The sequence below is a fragment of the Oxyura jamaicensis genome, chromosome 3 (assembly GCF_011077185.1).
Source record: "Oxyura jamaicensis isolate SHBP4307 breed ruddy duck chromosome 3, BPBGC_Ojam_1.0, whole genome shotgun sequence".
Lineage (NCBI taxonomy): Eukaryota > Metazoa > Chordata > Aves > Anseriformes > Anatidae > Oxyura > Oxyura jamaicensis.
The window spans coordinates 39,232,129-39,256,988 of record NC_048895.1 but is presented as its reverse complement, the minus strand read 5'-3'; the positions used below and the strand labels follow the sequence as shown (position 1 = coordinate 39,256,988).

Genomic DNA, 24,860 nt, shown 5'->3' with positions numbered 1-24,860 from the left:
GTTAGCAAATGCAACCTGGATTACAGTGTAGCATGGATTGCTGCTGCTTTGCTCATCTGAGGTAACTGAGAAGCAAAGTAATTCCTAGTATATGAAGGCAGTGCTCCATCAGGGACATACTGAACTACTCATCCTAACCAATGTGACGCTGTTCTGTTTGTGTTGCACTACAGTAAAATTTATAGTATTGCTCTTGAAAAGCTGCCTCATGTTTAGTACTTTAATAAACGTAACAGATGTGCCTCTCTGTGGCTTGTTAGTTATTCCTTTAATGGCAAATATTTCAGTTACTTACATCTTTTTCCAAGTCTTAGTTAGGGTAGTGCTATTAGTAAAAGATTCCTGATTTTACAGCTGTTTTCCTCATATAACTGTGTGAGCCAATGGTTTATCCGTCTTACTGTTTGATTATTTCACTAGTCATTATTAAACACATTGCCAAAATATTTGCTGCCATCAATATTTCTAATTTCATGTTATCACATCTAGGTAATGTTGTGAATGGAACTATTGGCAAGCAGATGGTTGATATGCTTGTGGAATCGTCCAACAATGTGGAGATGATTCTGAAGTTTTTTGATATGTTCTTAAAACTGAAGGATTTGACTTCCTCTGATGCATTCAAAGAGTATGACCCAGATGGTAAAGGCATAATTTCAAAAAGGGATTTCCACAAAGCAATGGAAAGCCATAAACATTACACTCAGTCTGAAACTGAGTTTCTGCTATCTTGTGCTGAAACCGATGAGAATGAGACTCTGGACTATGAGGAGTTTGTGAAACGCTTCCATGAACCTGCCAAAGACATTGGTTTCAATGTTGCTGTTCTCCTGACCAACCTCTCAGAACACATGCCCCATGATACCCGCTTGCAAACTTTTCTTGAACTGTCAGAGAGTGTGCTGAATTATTTTCAGCCTTTCCTTGGACGCATAGAAATCATGGGCAGTGCAAAGCGTATTGAACGAGTATATTTTGAAATAAGTGAGTCAAGTCGGACTCAGTGGGAGAAACCTCAGGTAAAAGAGTCAAAGAGGCAATTTATATTTGATGTTGTAAATGAAGGTGGGGAGAAGGAAAAGATGGAGCTTTTTGTTAATTTCTGTGAGGATACCATCTTTGAAATGCAACTGGCTGCTCAGATTTCTGAGTCAGATCTGAATGAAAGGTCAGCTAATAAAGAGGAAAATGAGAAAGATAAGCCTGAGGAGCAGGATCCTGGAATGGGTTTCTTCTCTCTTGTAACTATGAAGTTAGCATTAGTAGCTCTCAAGTATAATTTAATGACTCTTATGAAAATGCTTAGCATGAAAAGCCTGAAGAAACAGATGAAAAAAGTGAAGAAAATGACCATGAAGGACATGGTTATGGCTTTGTTTTCTTCCTACTGGAGCATTTTGATGGGCTTACTGCATTTTGCTTGTAGTGTCTTCCGGGGCTTCTTTCGCATCATATGCAGTTTACTGCTTGGAGGAAGCCTAGTAGAAGGAGCAAAGAAAATCAAGGTGGCTGAACTGTTAGCTAATATGCCAGATCCCACGCAGGATGAGGTGCGTGGGGAAGGAGAAGAGGGGGAGAGGAAGCCCACAGAAACTGCATTGCCTACAGAGGACTTGACAGATTTGAGAACTTTATCAGATGAGAGTGATCTACTCTCAGATATATTTGGTTTGGATTTGAAACGGGAAGGTGGACAGTATAAATTGATCCCTCATAATCCAAACGCTGGTTTGAGTGATTTGCTGAGCACCCCTTCCTTAGCTCCAATGCCTGAAGAGCAGGAAAAAATCCAGGTAACTGTATCTTTTATTTCTATGCTTATGCTCTGTGTTTATCTTTTTCATATGCTAGCTAAAGTCTTGAAACAAAACTTGCATCTACGTTTGCTTTTTTTGTGTGTGTGTCATGTTTTTAGGGAATCACATATAATCACTAAACCATACCCTTTCTGATATCAATAACTTCAATTCCCATAGCCTTCTCTAAGTAGGTGTAGAGTAGTAGTTTGGTTTCCTTCTAATTTAGTGCTAAAATGTCTCTACAGAAATAAATATTGAAGCATCATCTTCTCTCACAGCTTCAACAGTTAAAAAAAAAAAAAAAAGTGTAATATTCTGCAGGGTGTGTATCGTTTTAACTAATTCTGTTCTGCATAATAATATTTACACACTTTTTTTTTTTCCCTTAATCTGACTATCTGTAGGAACAAATGAAAGAAGATGAAAAGGAAGAGAAGGAGGAAACAAAATCTGAACCTGAAAAAGCAGAGTATGTATAACTCTAACCAGTGATCCTGAAAATTAGTTTGTTTCATTAGAAAATCAGCTTTATTATGCTTCTTTTCCTTTAATTTTGTTTTCATTCACATTCCGCTATTAAGATGTGTATATATATATATAATCCATCCTCACCATCAGTAGGCATTTGCAAGGAAATGCCATGAAATAACTAAGAGATTTTATGAATTCCCCTCTTCCAGCTGCATCCTTTGTAATGTCAATTTAGTTTCTTTTAGAATTTACAGAACTCATCATATAACTTCTTGCCTTTCCCCACAGGTATTAAAAGGTCACTGAACAACAGTTTCAGAAGGTAGTCCTAGGAGTTTATATGTTTATCCAAGAGGCAGTTTATTTACAGAGGCATAGCTGCAATGGTTCCAGGGTTCATTGAAAATTTTGATGGAATTGAGTATACTTTTAAAAATATCTTGAATCTGAAAAATCATCATTTTCTGAGAATTGAGTCTTTTTTCGGTCTGTTTTTGTTGGGCTTAATTTCATCTGTTTGTTTAAGGTTTTCTTGGCAAGTATGAAAATGAGAACAAAAGGTCTTGGAAAAATTGTAAGAGCACTTGTGTTACAGAGACTAATTATCTATCAGTGGTAGAGACTGACTCTTTTGTCCTTCCCATTTGATATGACCTGTTTTGAGTTATTTAGATTTTGTATAACCTTATTATTCTGCTACAGTTTTAAGGAATTACTGAGTCCTCTCACGTTTTTATGGGGATCATTAGCATTGATAAATAATAATTTTAGTCTTTTTAAGACATGGTAAAATCAAATGTTAATGAGATTAGCTCAGAATAAAAGAGCAAAACATAGGACTTGGCTTTAACCAGTAAAAAACTCTCCATCTCTATTTTTTATGGCAGCTGATATATCACTGTTAAAATTTCAAGTGGATCCCTTTGTATCAAGTTATCTCCGTATTGCTCTCCTGCAATGACAAACACTTGCCAGTAACAAAAACTCTTCTTCCTAATCAGTACAGCAAACTTCTAATGCAGCCAGTACAACTTTATGAAGGAGAGTCTTGCTGACTTTTGAAGGTCACTTCACTGTTGATTGCTCTGCTTGACTGTGTGGTTTGCAGTGATACCAGTATTCTTTGTGAAGAGTGGAAGTGACTGGCACTGCCCTGAAGCCACTCCTAATGTAAGACAAACTTTCAAGTGAAAGTTTGTTGAGTATATTCTACTATGAAGCAACTTAGGATATCAGTTATTCTGTTTGTAGATAGATAAAGAGAAATTAATAATGTAGCTAATAAGTTGCCTCTCCCTCTGTTTTGGCATCAAATGGGGTTCTGTGATCCTTTCATCTATCAGGCTGTCAGGTCAAATTAACTTCCAAAATAATTCTCAGTTCCTACGATTTTGTGCTTGGAGAAGGCAGCTGACTAGCTATGACTTTCTGTAATAATCAGCATGGTGATAATCACAGATTGAAAGCTGTCAAGCTTTCATATTTCTTGCTCCTCCTCGAGGGGTTACTTTTGTTGTCCTCATCTGGACAGAAATGCAGAATGTAAAACTTAAGGCTTGGCTTGTAAATACAAGAAGAACCAGTGTTCTGCAGTCTGCATATCTGAACCAGATAGTTCAAGTGCATGAGGTTGGAGGGGAGTCCTTAGACATATAGAAAGTTGTACAGACATTTGGCAGTGTTAGCTGCACAATTATGAAGCAGAGTTTCAGGTATAAAGTTTGGGAGATTCTTGGTTACCTGCTTCTACCAGTTAGCAATTCTCACTTCAGGCTGACAAATCAGTAAGTTCAAATATCAATACACTTAACCAGACTGTAACCCTTTCCAGTGCTTTATGTTGAAGATGGATATCTATCCTTGTTATTCATACATGTGCCCTTCATTAATTATGACTACTTCAGCCTCATGAAAAGTTGCAATGTCCTCTTGTAGGGTGTGGTTTAATTATTTTTTTTTCAATTTTATTAACTTGGCTTATTATTTTGGCTTCATTTCTATCCTAAGAGGAGAGGATGGAGAAAAAGAAGAGAAAGCCAAGGAAGACAAAGGGAAACAGAAATTAAGACAGCTTCATACTCATAGATATGGAGAACCGGAAGTTCAGGAATCGGCTTTCTGGAAGAAAATAATTGCATATCAACAAAAGCTTCTTGTAGGTTGTTTTCTACACTGTGTGTTTGCGCATTGGGAAGGATATGTACCATAAAATTATGCTATCAAAATGAAAAAGACAAATTTACATCTCCTAAGACTCATTCAATTCACAGTCATTCATGAATAGGACATAAAGGCAAAGGTTTAATTGAATTTTTTTTAGTGGAGGAAACAAGCAAACAAACAACAACAACAACAAAAACTAACAAATAATATATTAGACAAGATATTAACATAATAAGAAACAATTATTGGCTAAATTTCAGACCTTCAAAGATTCCTATTCATCAGTGGAAAAGAGCCTAGTGTTTTTATGTGAAGGTGAGTACTTATTGAGTCCAGAATTTTTAGAGCAGCTTGTGAGCTTGTAGGCTTTTTGTTTTCCTGAGACACTTTGGGAAATGTCAAGTTCCTCTATCTAAACGTTTTATTAAGATTTTCATGAAATAGCAAGTTCATATTTGAGAAATTTCTTAAATTCTGTGGAAAATAAGACTAGCTAAAATTGTAGAAATGTATCTGAGTGTTTCAGTAACATACAGTATCTCTGAGTTAGATGCAGAAATATTTAAAATCCATACTTTTATTACATAAGATATATATAGGCATACATATTCTGAGAGGCTAGAATGAAATACAAAACAAAAAGATACAGGCTTTTGCTGTAGATCTAGTAGATATAATTGTGTAGGGTCAGCCTACATCTAACATGAGTAACATAGCAAAAGTATAAAACTGCAATGACAATCTAAAGGAACTAGTTGCTTAAGTTTTGCTTTTGAACTCTGTGTCATTTTATAGGGTATTGTGTAGCAGCCATTCAAATTTCATTTATTTTTCTTCTAATAGTCTCATATACTAACTCACAAATAGTCTTCTATGTTTAGGGCTGAAAATGGAGGAATTTCCATGTAAGATTTAAAACAAAACATTGAAAATAGGTACTGGAAAAGTTTCTGAATTGTAAGGAAGAGAATAAGATACTTTTAACCTTAGTATATAAGGTTTGGGTAAGAATTTCCTAACTGGAATAAGATTTTTCTTGAGATTTCCTGTGCTTTCACTGTTATTTTTGAAGGTTTTGAAATCAGAAGGAAGCAGGAAAACATGAAAAAATTATTTAAGGCAGAGTTTTCCAATCTTCTGACTTCAAGGCCACTAAAGAAAAATAGTGTGTCTGATATTCTATTTATCACATGATCTGTCTGATATAATGGGAAGTTCTGTAGTGAAGTGTGGGTAAATATTTTTTTTTCAGATTGGGATTAAACATTCATGATACTTCAGATAACTTATTAGTTATTCAATATAGTTAATTTTATTTCCTAAAATAATTTTTAATAATTAATTTCAAGAATGGTAATTATTAGGCAAGGAGTATTTATATTTTATTTTTATTTTTATTTTCAGAACTATTTTGCTCGAAACTTTTATAACATGAGGATGTTGGCATTGTTTGTTGCTTTTGCCATCAACTTCATCCTGCTTTTCTATAAGGTAAGCTTGTCACAATATTACTTAAGTTGCATTCTGAAAAACCTTCAGGTTTTGTGTATGCCATGCTATGATTAAAATGCCTAGCCTAACAGATTAAATGCCTTCTTCAGACTACCACTTCAGAGATCTAACAGTGATACTAATGTGTTTCTGTGAAGTTATAATGGACTTCCAAATAGCTGTTTCCAAAGTTCTGTGCTGTGAGAGATGCAGCAAAAAAGATGTACCTTTGTCTCAGATGCTCCATTTTCCTGTACAGAGACTCTGCCAAACCCAGCCTTCACTGGCAATTTAAGCTAATACACATCAGCTGAGATATATTTTTTTGTGCCATCATGGTCCCCTGAGAGGGTGTGTACAGCAAGGGGAAGTCACATAATCTTAAACTGGCTAGAATATCACTTATCATGTTTGTCAAGACCTTTACTATAGTTAATGCAACAGTAGATTTTCCAGACTTGAATCGGTTCCTGGAAGAGCCCTGCTGATAAGGGTTACATATGGCAATGTCAGGACTTGACTGGGCTTCTTCCAGAAGGTCTACGCTCTTTCTTGAATTCAAGGTGATATGTATGGCCCAAATTTGCAATGGAAAGAGAGTAAAAGAAAATCCACACTATGATAGATTGGTGTAGCATGATGAAAGGGTCTGTGTGAGGTATTCCCTCTGGACATTTTTCTGCAAAGTTATTTCATCACGATTATTTTGTCCTTGGTAGGATTGTTTTCACTTGTGGTGTAAAACTCCTGTCAAAGGAATACACCTGCAATATTAAGATTTAAGTGATTTAAACAGGTCTCCACCTCTGCTGTGACAGAAGAAAAGGAAGTTCCTGTGGTGTCTACTGGAGAAAGTATGAAGTTGAACAGTTTGGAGAGTGACAGCCAGAGGGTCATTGCAGTTCATTATGTCCTAGAAGAAAGCAGTGGCTACATGGAGCCCACGCTGCGGATTTTGGCCATCTTACACACAATCATCTCCTTCTTCTGCATCATAGGGTATTACTGTTTGAAAGTAAGAAAAACTGAACATTGTTTTTTTTTCTTCTAGCTATGAACATTTTTGTCCTTTGACTGGTATAAATTGGAATCAAGTTGTAGCAACTTTGCTTAAGCAGCTTGAGGAACCATGTAAAGAAACACTGTTCTGTTAGTATAACCTTACATAGAAACCATGAGTTAGGTGATTTGTGAATTCAGAAGGTTACAGGCCAGGGCCTGATTTTCTGGTCTGGCTTTGGACTGTAGGTTCAGTATTTCCACAGTTACTGTGTCAGCCAGTTATAGTAATAACCTGTATCACTTCTTGTGACTGTCAGCAGTGAATGGGTATGGTCAGAAGAAGCTGGATGAGTGTCTGTATTACTAGCTTGTCAGCAGGCTTATTTGAAAAGCATGCAGTACTTTAGAGCACCACTACTCTGTGTTGTGACTCTAGACAATGTCACTTTTCATATGCACTTTGAAATAATTGTGTTTGGACAGGAACTTTAGCCTTTCTTAAAGGCATACCTTACAGAAGATCTCTGTTAGGGTGGTAAGAAATAAAGAAGCTGCCTGTAAAGGCAAAATGTTGCTTCTGATTTTGGAAGACCAAATGCCATACATGTCTGGAGCCAGGAGGTGTATATCTGGGATGCACTTTCTCCCATTTTTATACTCTTCTAGAGCAAACTCTATAGGTCAAAGAGCAAGACAGGATATCAAATTAAATGGACCTTTGCTGACTCAGTGTGGCTGCTTATTTGTCTTTACAAGTATAATTTCTTAATTATGATTTTGTATGGACCTTGGTATTTTTATGTTCCTCTCTTAATGGATAATATTTTTTCTATGCCCCAAACACATAATCTGCATTTGTAGCTGAGGCAAATGATCATCATGCTGTTGCATTAATTGCTTGATTTTCCTCTATACCTGAAGTTTCTCTGCAGATCAGAGAATACTATAACATTTTCCTGTTTCACTGGTTGGCATGCACAGTGAAAGTTCAGATTTCTGGCTTTTGAGATGTCCTCTTCTCCTACCTCATAGCTTTTCTCCTCTTGTACTCTATATGGTGCTTTCACACATTATTTTTCAAAACTGCATTTGTTCTCTAACTAGAATGTACAATTATGCTGTATGTTCTAGTAACGATTCTGAGCAATGTGGTCTTTGTGCCTTTAGAGTGTTTTGGGCCATTTTCAAGTCCTTTAATTTTTGGAAGTATTATTTCATATGTGTTCAGGTTTTGTATTTAATTTTTCAGAACTACCATATTTTCTTATAGCTTTTCAGACATCTCAGAGCATTTTAACTAATTTCTAATATATTGATTTTTTTTTTTTTCAACTGCAGGTTCCACTGGTTATTTTTAAGAGGGAAAAGGAAGTAGCAAGGAAATTGGAATTTGATGGGCTGTATATAACTGAACAGCCCTCAGAAGATGATATTAAAGGGCAATGGGATAGACTTGTAATCAACACACAGTGAGTCTTTGCTTATTCTGTTTCTATAACTTTGCAAGGAATTATTATGCCACAGTTATGCATTTGATGGTCCAGCTTGTCTGAAATAAACAGTTGTGAGGAGTATATTTCCAGGAAGGATATACAAAATATTTCAGTCAAGTATAATGCTGATGTTTGTTATCAGTTTCAATCTTCTTAACTTGCAGGTTTTTACTTTTTTTTTTTTTTTTTTTTTTTTTAGCAAGTACAGTGATTATTGTTTATTACTTTCAGTTCAAGAGTGAACTGTAGTTTGTATCCTTTAGTGTCTCTTGAAGTCTTTTATTTGGAACCTTAACTCTCTGCCTTTTGGAATTATATAATCCAAATACTTTGGAACACTGGAAACATCAGCTCAGCTGCTCTTTCTCAGCCATGAGAATGTGATAGGCTCAATGCCAATTGGTAACTTTCATTCCAATGACTTCCGAAATGACTAGCTGGTGATAGCAGCAACAGAGAGCCTCTTAGAGCCTCTTAGAAACAAATCATTATATAATTTTTATGACATCTTAGTAGGTACTCTTCTTCATGACCATCTAAAATGTAATCTCTTTTTTCATCTATGTTTTTCAGGTCTTTTCCAAACAACTATTGGGACAAATTTGTGAAAAGAAAGGTAAGGCTTATTTTTGAAACTGTGTATGAAATTGAAGTAAAGTTTAATACATGTTTATTTCATGTTTCAAAGGAGTGTAGTCCACACTGAATCAGTTATATTTGAAGAAGTGTATATTTCCCATTTTAAGATATACAGAGTGTTGTTACCTTATGTAACAACTTATGCTTTGTGTAGTTTGGATAGCTGTTCTTTACATGATCCACATATAGCTTGTTGTATAAAACAGAAATTTCAAATACATTCATGAAATTCTGTGGCGATTTGTACACTTGGATGCATATTACATTATATGCACTTGCATGTATATTACAACATACACAAGTTGTTGTTTTTTTGTCCGTGTACCTATATATGTTAAAGGAAATATATTGTGCTGAGTCTGACAGCCTGAGAGAGCTATAGCAAGGCTGCCACTGCATGGTCTCAGGTCCAAGCAGTGGAGAGTCTGAAGAAGTGGAGAGTCTGCCAAGCAAGATAGAGGTTCCCTAGTGTAAACTTCTGTACAATGTGGATTGTTCCATCAGCTGGGCTCACTCAGTCTGCCCTGTAGCTGCTCCTGGATTGCAGTCTCCCCAGTCGGTGACCACTGGACATATGAGTCCCTGAGGGTGCTGCCCCACTGGTTGCTGGTACAGAGAGTCTTACTCAAACCCTCACACATGTGCATATTCAGCTGGTCATGATTCCCCATGTCCCATAGCTTACCCCTCTGTGCTCTGGCACCTAGAGCTGGCTCTTAGAGACCCACTCATCCCCTTGGTTACAGACAGCTTCAACTCCTTGCCAGCTAGTCTCGGTTGACATTTGCTAGAGACCACAGAGTCACACATACACGTTCAATTCTACTGCACCATGGACATACAGTTCTCCCTAACCTATGGTTTGAAACCAGTTACTGCACTCACACCATCATATACACATACACATGCACACAGAATATGGAGTCCTTCAACCAGGAAAGAGATAGAAAATAATTTAATTTTATAAGATGATGGGACAGATTGAGAAGATTAGGCACAATGCATAGCCAAACAACTGTACTGACTAGCAAACTAAATAATTCCTACTGCCCCTTTTTATCCCATAACCTCTCTGGTTCCTCATACCTATTCCTCCCCAAATCACATAAATCCATCCCCTTTCCCACTTCTGATTCTTCCCCATAAAATCCAATAAGTCCTGTGCAGTTCCCAAATACTTTTCCCTTGCATCCTGTAATGTATCCCACACCTCTAGGCAGCAACATCTATTAGTCTGAAAGGTGTTCTGAAAAGCTTCTTCCAATGACTCAACTTGGCAGTTTTCATTCCTGGATGTTTGGGGTTAGGCTGTTCTGGGACAGCTCTGTCTGGGACCAGACAGGATGTCCATTCCTCGAAAATCTGTAGTATGGGTTTCTGCCTGCCATTGTGCCTGTGCTCTTCTGGGCTTGTGGAGATGGGCTATTGATGGGCTGATGACTCCTGTGATGTTCCTGGGAGTAGCTGGATAAGGTTTTGTTTAAACTCTTCCTGTTGTCTCTCTGTGCTCCTTTGTAGGTGTGCAGTAGAGCTTTTGTTGCATAACCTAATAATCTCTCTCAAGAATAGTCCCCCATAACCAGAGGCTGATGAAGTTTATTTCTTATGAACATTTGAAAAAAAATTTATTCACAATTGAAAAAGAGGGTGTTTATGTTGTTGGATAAGATTTACACCACTTTCATACCACTTAAATTCAAGCCTTTAATCACTTCTGGAAACACGTGTTTTTTTTTTTTTTTTTTTTTTTTTTTAATACTAGTAGCAATTCTGCTTCATAATAATTTTAAGTCAATCTGTCTAAAAAATACTTGGAGTTCTGTATTTACTTTGCTGTTGAACATACTTTTTGCACATTTGAAGTTGTTACATGCATATTTCTATCTGTCTGTCTAAACAAAGAGGAGGCAGTAGCTAGCACAGAGTACTCAAGAAAGAAAGGAGAAGTGTGTATTGCTTCTGTCAGTATAGTAGGTTAAGGTTCATGGAAGGTTCCTATTAAAAAGGAAAAGACCGTGGTTTTAAACTGTGTGGAAGGTTTAATAATTGGAGGAACTGCTCTGGACAGAAATAAGTGCCTGCAAATGTTTTGCAAAGAATGTTTTATTTATGTATATACACACACACCTAAATCCAGGCTATTGAATGGTCTACAGTCGTGAAGCACTGCTTTCAGGCATGTGACAATGATGTTTTTTGTCTAAAAATTGTCAAAAATATCAACAAAGGTTTAAAGCATTACTTATGAGAAAGCTGGTAAAATACCATCTCTTACCTGTCGGAGTCATTCAGTTATAGTCTTGTTGCCCCAAATTTTGTTTTTCTTTGGGTGGTGTTGATGAGAATTTTCTCTTAAAAATGGGAAGAGAGAGATAACAGTGATTAGCTGTATTAGCAGTGGGAATGAGAGCAAATGTTCACTTCCAGGAATGTTTCATGTGAAACACATTTTGTAAGAAAGAGATATGGGATGGTTTGAATTCAATGAAAATCATTTTAGCTATATCTCTTTGTTAAAGATCTTGTGATTGTTACATACTATTTATATATTAGTTAATAATGCAATGAATAATATATCACAAAATCAAAAAAATATGTAATAGTGCTAGTTAATAAGTGAGAACATCTTTCATAACTATTTCAAAATGAAATTCTTCCCCCTTTTAAAAAACAAAAACAAAAACAAAATTCCCAATCAGCATGTCTAGATTATTTAAAGAAACCTTCTAAACAGAATAAACGTATTCTTTTTTTGTTTGTTTGTTATCTAGAAAGGGTTGAGTACTGCGTTCAAGAAATTTTACTTTCATCAGATCTTTTAATGTTGATAGGATATTTAAAACGTCTTCTGCTTGTGTGAGCTCAACTTTTTTTTTTTTTTTTTTTCAGTGACAATATTTATTTAGTTATTCTGCTACTGCTGAGTTGCTTTTCTCTTCCTATTTTCATTAAATGAGTAGGAACATCATATCTTTGATGAGCCCTCTTGCCTCTATCAAAGTGATTGAAATTAAGGAGAAAAAAAAAATGGTATGATAGACAGATGGAACAAACAGATGAAAAAGATCTTGCGTGTTAAACTTATTGTCTCTGAAACTAAATAACCTTCTACCCAACTGACTCTCATGACTATTCCTCCTAAATTTAGGTCATGGATAAATATGGTGAGTTTTATGGCCGTGACAGAATCAGTGAGTTATTAGGAATGGACAAAGCTGCTCTTGATTTTAGTGATGCTCGAGAAAAGAAGAAACCAAAGAAGGATAGCTCCTTATCTGCTGTGTAAGCATTTGCTTCTGGTTTGTTTGTTTGTTGTTGTTTTTGTTGAGTTGTTGTTGTTGTTGGTTTTATTTATTTATTTATTGTTTGTTTTTGGTTAAAATCAAGAACTCAAGGTTTGTCATTTGGCTTTGAATTTTCTTGCTATATGACTTTTCTTTTAGGAATGGCTATATATGATCAATAAATTGATGTGTATTTGAGAGAATAATGTGAAATACACAAAGATTAAACTTATTTATCAGAGGTGTCATAGTCAAACTTATGTCTCAGTTGCTTTACCTCCCTAGCTGCTGTTCTTGGTTCTGCTGTCATTAGTACAGTCTGTGTCAATTAAAGAGGCAACTGAGGCTCAAGTATCTGCAGCAACCAGTGCTGCACAGTGGTAATTTAGGGGATAATAAGCAGGGCTGCTGTTGGATGCATATGCGGTAGAGAAATTCTTCCCCTTTCAAGAAGACAAAAATTTAAATAGATTTATCCTGAAGGATCTGACGTTTCCATAGCCTGGTGAGAAGATAAGCAATGATATGAATGTGAAGATTGGGTATAGTTGGCCTAGAATATAAAAAGGGGTTAAAAGATCTTCATTTTCCTTGTCACAAGATTCAATAACCTAGGTTTTCAAAAGCTCCTGGAACAAGTAACTTTCTTGTTAAGAATGTAGTATCTTAGAAGACAGTATTATCTGTTATACAAAAGCTGCAATATATTTTTTTTTCTCTTTAATGTATGTAGCTTGTAAATATCATCCACGCATTCCTGAGCAGACAGTAAATATCACCCAGTTATCATGGTCTGAGTTATTCCTGACTGTGCATAAGGTTTTAATGCACATTCCTCTTCAATTTAAATTTATTCTTGATATCAGCAGGAAAAACAAAGGACATAAGCTCAGAGATTAATTTCACCTTACTTTATCTGTCTTTAAAGCCATCTAATTGTATCACTCAAGATGTGATATAACCAATGGTGAGGAACTGGTATTTCAGGGTGCAAATTCTCAAAACACTATTTATCTCCATTGATCTAAAGTTCATGTGAGTTATACGTAGGTGATTGCACTGTAGATATTGATCAGCTTCAGGTCTGATGTCTCCAAAATAGTACTTACACATTTATTTTTTTGCCTTTTTTCAGACAGGTCCATTCCAGAATAACAGTGTGAATTAGAATTAGAACAAGGTTCTGATATATTTCAGCTTCAGAGGAATTGATAAACTGTGACCTCTGTTTTCTGTGACAATACACTTCCTGTAGTATGCAATATGCACTCATGTTGCATATTTTCCTATTTTATTCTCATATAAAATGTGATTTGTTTACTTTTACAGGCTTAACTCTGTTGATGTTAAGTATCAGATGTGGAAATTAGGAGTTGTTTTCACTGATAATGTAAGTCTGTCAGTATATGTATACACATACATTCATGTTCTAAAAAAAAAAAAAAAGAGATATAATATCCATCTTACCATCTTAACCTGAAGGGTTTCTGAGTGTATATGAAATATTTTGAATTACAAGTAGCTTACTGTATAGATAAAACTTAAAAAGAGACTAAACATGACTAAATATTTTCCCAGTTACATGGGTATTAGTCTGTAGAACCTGAGTCTGCTTTCTCCCCTTAACCCCTTTCTTATGTGGTTATTTATTCAGGAGGAATAAGCAAGTGCTGTAAAATTGGGAAACCGTCTATATAAATTCTAGTTGCCATTTTTCATGTTGTTCTTAAACTTTACATCTGCAGCCACATAAGTAATCCTGGAACACTGTCAGATCAGCATAGTTAATGGGTATAGAATTACTGTAATTTGTATCACTGAAACTCTTAGTGGGATGTGACACAGAATGAGGCTAATGATTTTACTCATTTTAAAAAATGAGTCTTAAAAAAAAAAAAGGAATGACAAGATTGTTAAAATATTCTTCAGTTTAAGATATTGCTCTTCTTATGAATGTAAATGGTATTATGACTGTGGCTTTCCTAAGTGAGCTTGTTTTTTTCTGGTGGAAAATATGGTAGTGGAAAAATGATTTTGTAACTAGGACTGCTGGAGAATGTAAAAGTAAACTGACTTCAGTCAGAAAGGGTGGAACTTGCAGTTTGAAGCTGGGACAATAACTCTCCAGGTCCACAGAAAGCATGACCTGCAGAGAGTTAATTCATTCAGGATTAGGTCTTTTCTAAAGGCAAGTCTATTTTTTTTTTCTTATAAGTGTGTACTTGTCCTTAAGTCAAATAAATTAAATTTTGTAGGAAAAGATGAAATATGAACATTTGTAGTAATAGTAAACTACTTAAATAGTATTAAATATTTAAGTAGCAGTTTTAAAAGTTTGAATTGATTATATAATTCCTTTTGTTGCTTGCAAAGTCCTTTTGTTTGTCATTGACCATATTAAGGTATTAATATTTTAATGTAATTACTCATAAACAAAAAATCATTCAAATCATAAGACTTTTTATATAATAAACATTAATAAGTAATTGCATTGTTTCAAAATTGAAATTTAGGATGTGTCAACTTTTAACATTTCATGTGAACACATCTACATTTGCAGATTTAATATTTTTGCACAGAGAAAATTCTCAAAAGCAAAATTGTGTAAGAAAAACTTCATGGTTTTCTGTTTGAATAGAAAGCACATTCAAGCAATTTCTACTTTTCCTTAGTGTTGTGTTAGACATAGTAGTCCTTAGTTTTTTTTAGTTTATTTATTTATTCATGTATTTTGTAACGTACTTGTTTTTCTTTTAGTCTTTCCTTTACCTAGCTTGGTACATGACCATGTCAGTCCTTGGCCATTACAACAATTTTTTCTTTGCTGCTCATCTTCTTGACATTGCAATGGGATTCAAGACGTTACGAACTATCCTGTCATCAGTGACCCACAATGGTAAACAGGTATCAACTTTTATCTCTTTTCCTTTATGTTCTTTTTTATTTGCATGTTTGTTTGTTTGTTTTTTACTGACAGAATGTACAGGAAAGATCACTTCTTGACTTAATTCAGCTGACTGCTGAAAGCTGCTGTGCTAGTGGGAAAACTTGCCAGTAGGATTTATAAGCATATGAACATGGCACTAGAATGCATGGCATGGCATTAAATTTAGTTTCTAGCTGTTACTGCGTTACTATGTTGCCCATAAAGTTGCTGTTCAGAATTTTTTTAAGATTCTTCTAAAGAAATATCCAGTTGAGATCCAATTATTCTTTCTTTTGGAGGGCTGTTTGAGATCCTCAGCTCTCTGATAGTAAGAAATAATTTCTTTAAGAAGTTATCAAGTCTGACATTGCATTTCTGATTTTAAGCAGAGAAAAAAAATGAAGGCTTTTCATCCATTGAAATTTGTTCTATGAACAGTGTTCCTCCTATGTAAAGTGTTCCTCCCCTTTGAGGGCCTTCCTATTTCAAAGAACCTTTTTAACACTGTTTTGACAATTAAAAAAATATAATAAAAAAAGCCTTGGACTGCTTAGGAGACCTTTCAGCAAGGCAGCTATAATTGTATAATTTTGTCTTCCAGCTTGTCCTAACAGTGGGATTACTGGCAGTAGTGGTATACTTGTACACAGTAGTGGCATTCAATTTTTTTCGCAAGTTCTACAACAAGAGTGAAGATGGTGACATGCCAGACATGAAATGTGATGATATGTTAACAGTAAGTCTTAGTTTGATTTCTGCTTTTTTTCTTAAACTATTATGTTTTTGCCCTATCCTTTTTGTAGTTCCTGGTCATACATTTGTGTCATTTGCCAGCAAGAGAAAGACTGTAAGGGAAAGCAAAGGAACAAATACAGTGAACATCCTTAAGAACTAGATATACTCTGCATATATTACACAAACACTTCTTTAAAGGGAGAAATGTGACAAGTTTTTGCTATAATTTCTGCAAAAGTGAAAATCAGCTAAAAGCCATGAACCTGAGCTCAATCAGTTAAAGGGCAATAGTGCTAAACCTGGAGGTTCTAAAGGCCATTCAGGAGAAGGGCTGGTTACAGGCAAGGACTTTCATGAGTATTGTAAGTTTTGAATTTCTTGTTAAATCTTGTTAAATCTTGAAAATCCATTACTTTCCCCTGCCATGAGTTGCCATGATTATCTTTAATTGACAATTCTGTTGCTGAAAAATATTTTTTTAACGTACTGAGATGGTGCCAGGCTTTTCAGTTGTGGATGGTAAGAAGAGCTTAAATCACAAAGAACATCTAGGCAGTGTTGTTGTTAATCTCTCTCTAAAAGTAATCTGCAACAAAGTCAAATATCTTTCAACATGTTATGCAGTATGAACCACTTCCAGGGAATTGACACCAGTAATCAAATAAACTGTGAAAACAGACTAATATGTCTATATCTTTGTCCAGTTTGGGACGTTCAGTACAAGAAAGACAAAGATGAACTGGAGTATAGTCAGTAGAGAATCACTTAAGATGGAGCACTTTCCCTGGGAGGAGCCTAAGTGAACTGGGCTTGTTTGGCCTGGAGTAGAGAAGGCTTTGAGGGGAGGATGGGGGAGCTTAAGAGCAGCTCCCCATTGTCTAAAGAGAGGTTACTGGGAAGAATTAGCCAGGTATTTTTACAGCAGTGCATGGCAGGAGACCACAAACTAGAAGAAGGTATTCTGGCTTGATGTGAGGAAATACTTTTTCACCCTGAGGATTACCAGGCAATGAAACAGCTTTCTCAGAGAGGTTGTGCAGTCTCCATTCTTGAGAGGATTTAACAACCTGACTGGATAAAGCCCTGAGTAACTTTGTCTAAGCTTATAATGGACCATACCTGGAGCAGGAATTTGGACTTGGAGACCTCCTGAAGCCCATTCTGATTTATAGAATCCTAGAATGGCTTGGGTTGGAAGGGGCCTCAGCGATCATCTAGTTCCAACCCCCATGCCATAGGCAGGGATGCCACCCACTAGATCAGGTTACTCAGGGCCTCATCTAACCTGGTCTTGAACACCTCCAGGGATGGGGCATCTACAACCTCTCTAGGCAACCTGTTCCAGTGCCTCACTGCCCTCTGAGTGAAGAACTTCCTCCTAATCTCTAATCTAGATCTCACCTCTCTTAGTCTAAAACCATTCCCCCTTGTCCTGTCATTATCTGATTGAGCAAAGAGTCACTCTCCATCTTTCTTTATCTGAAAATACACCTAAAAAAAGGCTGAAGTATACAGAAGTGAGCTAGAATAACACATAATGTGTTAGGGTTGTTTGTAAAAATGGTAAGACTTGCAATGTGATACAGGGAAAAAAAAAAAAAAAAGTATTAATATATTTTTATTTTTGGTAATTGAAAAATAACATTGACTTTAAATGGTGAAATAAAAACTTTCTCTAAAAATATTACATTTCTCAGCCATTGGTCATTCAGCATTGTATGTTAATACTATAAATTTCTTACTTAAGAGATGTAGGAGTAAGAGCAGTATAGACATAAAATAATGGGTCTTTCATATGGTTAATTTTAGGAACAACTATTGTGACTGTCATCACTATTTTTTGATACAGTGAGAATTGTATCTGTAGTTAGCAAAATTCCTTAAAGAAAACGAATCAATCTTCTCCAGGCCTCTGAGTTTGATAGCATAATCCTCTATTACATGATAAACTGGAATTTTTGCATTGTCAGCACCCCACATGACCTATGGTACTCCTTTGCAGCATTGGTGTAGACTGTTTCCATCTTTAACCCGTCCTCTGCACAAACATACTCAAAGGTTGTATTTGTTCGTTGTGTTGTGTTTTGTTTTCTGTTTTTGAGTGTTTTTTTGTTTGTTTGTTTGTTTTTTGAAACATCAGAGATGGGGCAAGTCATTCACTTTTGAGCTAGGGTAATGGGAAATAGTTTTGGTGGTAATAGTACTTTCTACTAGCATATTACTGTATGCTGAAACATTTGGACCTGAATCACATTGTGCTGGTAGGCTCAAGGTAGTCAAACATATAATCTTTTTGAACTGTGTCTTAGTGACAGAACATGAAATGCTGCAGTTTCAGATTCACAGCAGTATTTTGGCCCTTTCAGAAGTATCCGTAACCTGAAAGAGAAATAGATGACTTCACATAGTATTTCTGCTAGAATATAGACCAGTGTCTGCCAATTACCAAATTTGCAAAAAATGATATTTTTACTCGTAGATGAAAACAAACTTTGTATCCTTTTTTCCTTTTTTTTTTTTTTTAGTGCTACATGTTTCACATGTATGTTGGAGTACGTGCAGGTGGAGGAATTGGTGATGAAATAGAGGATCCAGCAGGAGATGAATATGAAATCTATCGGATTATTTTTGATATCACTTTCTTCTTCTTTGTGATCGTCATACTGCTTGCCATTATTCAAGGTATATATTTGTAGCCCACTGTGACTGAAAGCATTATTTAGCAGTACATGGATCTCAGTGCTACAGTTATCCTATGCCCAAGATTCAACCAGGACAGATCAAAAAGCAGATTTAAAAACTAAATCACACCCAGCTGGCTTTTATCCACATGCTGTTCTTCCCAGATTCCATATAATCAGCAGGATCTAACTGGATAAATATAGAAACAAAAAAGCTACTTGCCACAAGAATACTGATGCCATCACCATTTCTATCTTCCCATTGCCCCCTCTAAAAGATTCCTGTAAATGATCAGCAAGAGAAGTGATTACAAAGAATTGTTATTACTGCCTCCTGTCAACTAACAGGAAAATAACAAAAAAAATATGCCTGTAAGCATGTTTTCTCACTTCCTACAAGTGAGTTTAGAAAGCAATTCTGAGCTTCTGTTATGTTGTTTATAACTCTTACTCAAGCAACAAGTTGTTTTAAAGGATTTGGGGAGGATGTAAAATTTTTCATAATCTCAAGTAGTTTATCTCCTACTGCTTGTTTCCTATTTTTGTGACTGGGTAAAGAGTAGAAGCCTTAGCTGTCAAGCTTGAGAGTAATACTTATCTGGTATTGATCAGTTTTATAGCACAGTAATTTTGGTAATGATTGTGGAGTTATTCCATACTTGTATCGGTGTAAGCAAAGGGAGAATCATAAAGAATTTGTAATCTGAGCCATCTTCTCCCTGAAATGGGCCCTTACTTCTGTAGAGCTCTGACAGTGGAACCTCAAGCTAAATGACAACCATAATGAGAGAAGATGCATACAGCTTTGGGCCTCTGCATCTGCTGTGTAATACATACCCAAATGCTGTTAAATGTACAGTAGTGTTCTTACTATATTAAAGCCTCCATTTCTGCAAACCCAGGAACATCTTTCTGTGCTAAGTCAAGGACAGAGCACTGCAAATAAAACAGAAGTCTGCTTATCCTATATTTTATAATTCCAAATGATAGTGACAGCCATGTTACAGGTAGCTGTTTTCTTTGACTTGCTCATTTTCTTTCACACATCTGGATGTTTTTGCATTTGTTGGAAGGTGTATCACTTTCTACAATTTCTACACAAGACTGCCATTCTTTGTCAGAGTTGTCCCTGGATTTCCAAATATTCTTTGTCACAGTTCTTGAACATTAACTATTATTTTAACTTAATCCTTAGGTTTAATTATTGATGCTTTTGGTGAGTTAAGAGATCAACAAGAACAAGTTAAAGAAGACATGGAGGTAAGAACACCCAGTTGCTGAACCATACCCTGTTTTCAGGTTTCCTCAAAAGAAAACCAGTTCAATCAAAGGGTAGTACAGCCAGTGGATAGTTTTTAAATTGAAGGGAAAATATACAGTTCTGTAGAGTATCCAATGCCATACAGTGTCCTGGATGAGATCATACTCTTATATCTCAGTTCTTTTGATGGAAAAAGTAACTTAGATTTTGTTGTTGCTGTTGCTTTATTTATTTCGTCATAAGAACTTAAATAAGTAGTTCTATTAGTACAATTAAATACCCTTTAGACATTATTATGAAGAGAATACTCTGCTAGCATCAAGGTTCTAAATAGCATTTACTGCTCTTTGCTCTGTGCTGGGAAAGGTATGCTATTGACAGGTACTAGCTGCTACTTGTATAGGACACAAATGCTGTTTGTCTGCACTTATATTCTGCTCTATTTTATATTTGTTTTCTAATTCCTAGTGTTTTTAATACCTCCAGATAAGTGTGGCCATTTGTGTTTTATTTTGCTGTCAGTGGTAAATCAACAAAAATCATGCAAAAAAAAAAACCCTGACAGTTTATTTTCTCATGACTTTTTAAACTTTAGGCTGTCAGTATTTCCATTGTTTTAAACAACAAAAATCTTTGTATGTTACTGTATATTATAATGAATTCCTTGGATTTTCTGACTAGAGTTTTCTAACACTTGCTAAAACAACCACGATGCAGTTCATCTCAGATGTAATTTTCTTTGATTAATCTATGTGTGAGTATCCAGTACTTGCTGGTTTTCTCTTCTGTCATTTAAGTGTGAATGTAATAATTCAGAAGAGTGTTGAGAAGGAACTGCTGTGTTGTGTAATCTAAACTAAAAACATATTCAACTTCAGCCGAATGAACACAACAAGCAGTTGAGGTAAATGTTGCCATGTGCTACAATGAGCACTACTTATAATGTTCAAGGAAAAAAAATAACAGCTTTGACTGATATGCTCAATGCCATTCTTTCTCCTCATATCTGTTCACTTATAGGTGTCGAAGATTTATTTATTTGTCAAAAAATAATAGGTTATGCTGATGACAGTTAATCTTCTATTCAGGTGTTTTGGCTGAAGCATCCAGTTCCAATCATTAAAAGAAAAGCCTTTTTGTTCGGTGCATGTTATAGCTGATGCATTGCCACTGAAGAAAAGATAAAGATGATTGCCATGAAGAAAATTGTCACATTATAGGGTGGCTGTTCTCAGAGGGGTGCAGGGTTATATATCGTTTTGAAGTGTTGTATGTTTTCTCTTTTAGACAAAGTGCTTTATCTGTGGAATAGGAAATGATTACTTTGATACAGTGCCCCATGGATTTGAAACACACACACTGCAGGAGCACAACTTGGCCAATTATTTGTAAGTACAGTAAAAATAAATTTATTGTTAACTCATGACCCCTGCAGCCTCTGCAAGTACCTGATTAGCTCTATTACATAAGCACAAGTCAGTATCATTTGAAAAAGGAATGACACTTTTTTTTTTTTTTTTTTTTTGAGTAGAATCCATGAGAAAGCTTGAGCTTTCTATTTATTACGAAAGCTGTTCTGACTTTGTGAGGCAATATAATTTCTGTGGAAGTAGGAGCAGAGAATGAACAAACTTCAATACCTTGTTTCCGATTTGGCTGTGAGACACCAGTTTTGTGTGAGCTAGGATATGGAAACTGGAAATCTGGTATATGGCTAGTTAGTATCCTTGATTTCTTAATGATATTCAGCATTTTGTATTCATTAAAAAATGTAAATCACTGGGTACTCTCTATGTCTAAGTCAGTGTCTGTGGGCGTGAAAATTTCTATTACAATTTTAAAATAGCTTCGGAAAATCTTCATTTAAACAAAATACACATTTATTGTAAAACCCATTGAATCTTCTTCATTTTGGTGTATTATTCATTGAATAATGAGTGAGTGTTAACATTTTGAGGAAAGTATATTTTATAAGTCTGGTAATATCATCATAAATATAATTTTGGAACTTGTAAGTACATGAACAACATTTTCTCACATTTTTGTACACAACATGTTGAGAAATACCCATCAATCTGTGGGTTGCTTAGTTCTTCCAGATACTGTATTCATAATAACTTTTTCTTTGATTGTAGGTTTTTCCTGATGTATCTAATTAATAAAGATGAAACAGAACATACAGGACAGGTAGGTGAACTCCATGAATGCCAACAGTTATTAAATGAGACTGGTTCTAAAATAAAAATCATTCTGTCTTGGCAAAACTAGGAGTATTCTAATGAATAATATGTATTCTATGAATAATGAATAATACGGTAAGTAACTTGTCATTCTTCTAAACAGTTCTTAGGATTTTGGTTGTTTAATGATAGATTGAGTATCAGTTCGCTAATGTTTCCTATTTTGTTATCTGACCTGTTATTCTTAAAGTATTACTTACACAAAAAATATAAATACAGACTGTAAGCAAAAATAATGAGAAGCAGAACATTTAAGCATCCTGTGAAAGCAACTTTCATTGTTTTTCCCTGTTGATTCTTTTTATTTATTTCTCCTTTAAGTTGTCCATCAGTTATATGATCTTCTATTTTTACATTTCTAGATAAGTGAATGTGAAAGCACTTGTGTGCAGGTATATGAAATGAAACCTGTGAAAACAATTTTAACAGGAAGTTTCTTTGTTGTTTGCTGTTTAAATGGGCCTTTGAAATCATTTTTTTAATGCATTACGTGTATGGATGTTTTGAAATGACCAATACAGAAATTCAGTCAAATTTCAGTGACAGAAAAAAATCTGCTTATGTTTATGACCAGTTTTACTTGAGCTTTACAGTGCTTCTAGATGTGAAATTACAATTAAACTATCTGGTCATCTTTGGTGTGTTTTCTCTAGTGCTTTTTGGCTAGGTGACAAAAGTGTAAAATCTACTCTAAACTGATTTTTTTTTTAAAAAGCATGCTTGATGTTTTCTCATTAAATCAATTTATTTAAATTTTGTTTCTTTCAGGAATCCTATGTATGGAAAATGTATCAAGAACGGTGCTGGGAGTTTTTTCCTGCTGGTGATTGCTTCCGAAAACAGTACGAAGACCAGCTCAACTAAGCAGAGATGAGGATTTCCACTTGAAAATACATCCATATTTCCCAAATCTTTTGGGAATATCCAATAGATTTCTTTCATCCCCAAAGCTGTGTGCTTTATGGAGCACCAAAGCTCTGTTTTTAATGACCCAACTGCGCTTTTATTTTCTTGTGTATTTGCTTTGAGAACACTGGAGTAAAGAACAATGAAAAATAACAGCAACTCTGGAAAACAAACCAACCACTTGCACACACAAAAGATATCCCAATACATAACATGCTCACATAAGAAGAGACTTGAGACAGCTTATTTTTGAAACTGCCAGATGATGCCCTTGTCTATAAAATCACACATGGGGTGACATGGTAGCAACACTCATTCAGTCTATTTATTTCATCATCTTGAAAGGAACTATATGTAGTTCACAGAGCACTGTAAAAGATTGTTGTGGACACTAAGTTGTGGGGAAATAGTGCCTTACTATATGTGGGTTGAGCTATGCAGAAGATGAGTGCATGATGACATTGTTGGTTTTTTTTTGCCCTTTTTTTTTTTTTTTCTTCAAAGTTAGTATTTATTTTGTGGTTTTAGTGGGTTTGGGAGGAAGGGGTTTGATTGTGCACATCTTTTGTTAAGACTGGAGTGTCTCAGGACAATATTAGGTTATTCTCATCAAGTTCATTTCACATTTACCTTCCTCTTTAGCTTTTGCTCTTATTTTGGTAATGCTCTGATACAACACTGCAACTTTATGAAAACTTTGTATGAAGACAAGAAGACTGCAAAAAACACTTTAACAAGAAATGTTTCATTGCATGTTTATTATGCAAGTTTAAAACAATCAAAGAAACAACCTTCAAAAGCAAGTTGATCGACATGAAAAAAACATTCACAATAATTATTTCCATAGTAATAAAGTGTTGTGGGCTTTATTGTACATCTGGAACAAGTGTCATCAGCCAACAATGTATATGTTATGAATTTGACAGTAGTTTGGGTTTCTTTTCTTTTTCTTTCTTTCATTTCTGCCACCTGTGATCGATAGTGGAGTTGAAGATTTTCTTGTTAAATTATTTTTTAAAATCAAAGCTGAAGCAATATCCATTCAGGGATCCCATCAGTTGCATCATGAAACACCAATGATGTGTACGTCACTCCATTTTGAGTCCTTTTCAATTGTAATGCCAGTCTTTACAAATAAAAAGAGAGATTCAGAATGGAAATGAGGTGGTTTTGGGAGCATTTGAGGTTTCTTATTGAGTCTTTTTCTTAATCCCTGAGTTAATTGGACCCATGTCAAAATGGGCTTAAGTTGCCATTTCCTAAACTAGTGTTTTTTTGTTGTTGTTGTTGTTGTTTTTTTTTTTTTGTTTTTGTTTTTTGTTTTTCCCCCTCCAGGACTTCTTGCTATTCTGTCACTTTATTTCATTTTCTTACAGCCCACATCTTTGTCATAAAAGAAAGTCTGTATCAGTATTCGGTTGTAACTCTGAAAAGTTATAACTAAAGGAATAATCCTTTAAAAATACCATATGCTGTATTCATTCAAAGCCAGGCTTTCAGTTTTATGGATTATGGATACTGCTTCTCTGAAATTGGGATCCTGCTGAGGATTCTGGTTTTGGTTGTCCCAAATTCTACAATATTTGGGAACAGAGGCTGGGCAGGCTGGTGATGGTGGGAAAAGAGGGTAAAGCAGCACCAATTTGTATTAAACAACCCCAGTCAGTTTGGATTATTCATTCTAGCTTTGTTTCTTCAGTTTGGCACAATTTATGTGGTTTGAACCTGCCTTTCTTTGCTTGGTGTATTTGGGCTAGAAATTGGAGATT

General features: G+C 35.3%; 1 protein-coding gene across 4 annotated transcripts in view; it reads left to right on the top strand.

Annotated features, from left to right (window-relative positions):
• RYR2 (ryanodine receptor 2) overlaps positions 1–24,254 on the top strand; it is a 400,228-nt gene extending 375,974 nt beyond the window's left edge. For all 4 annotated transcript variants that reach the window (XM_035320403.1, XM_035320402.1, XM_035320401.1 and 1 more), the window contains 16 exons: positions 490–1,793; positions 2,204–2,268; positions 4,278–4,425; positions 5,838–5,924; positions 6,721–6,939; positions 8,265–8,395; positions 8,993–9,035; positions 12,207–12,340; positions 13,672–13,732; positions 15,100–15,246; positions 15,870–16,004; positions 18,529–18,685; positions 19,880–19,944; positions 21,233–21,333; positions 22,081–22,132; positions 22,954–24,254. In XM_035320403.1, coding sequence (XP_035176294.1) covers positions 490–1,793; positions 2,204–2,268; positions 4,278–4,425; positions 5,838–5,924; positions 6,721–6,939; positions 8,265–8,395; positions 8,993–9,035; positions 12,207–12,340; positions 13,672–13,732; positions 15,100–15,246; positions 15,870–16,004; positions 18,529–18,685; positions 19,880–19,944; positions 21,233–21,333; positions 22,081–22,132; positions 22,954–23,049 — 2,945 coding nt within the window. In that variant the 3' untranslated portion in view covers positions 23,050–24,254. The remainder of the gene's footprint in view (positions 1–489; positions 1,794–2,203; positions 2,269–4,277; positions 4,426–5,837; positions 5,925–6,720; positions 6,940–8,264; positions 8,396–8,992; positions 9,036–12,206; positions 12,341–13,671; positions 13,733–15,099; positions 15,247–15,869; positions 16,005–18,528; positions 18,686–19,879; positions 19,945–21,232; positions 21,334–22,080; positions 22,133–22,953) is intronic.
• The last annotated feature ends 606 nt before the right edge of the window (positions 24,255–24,860 follow it).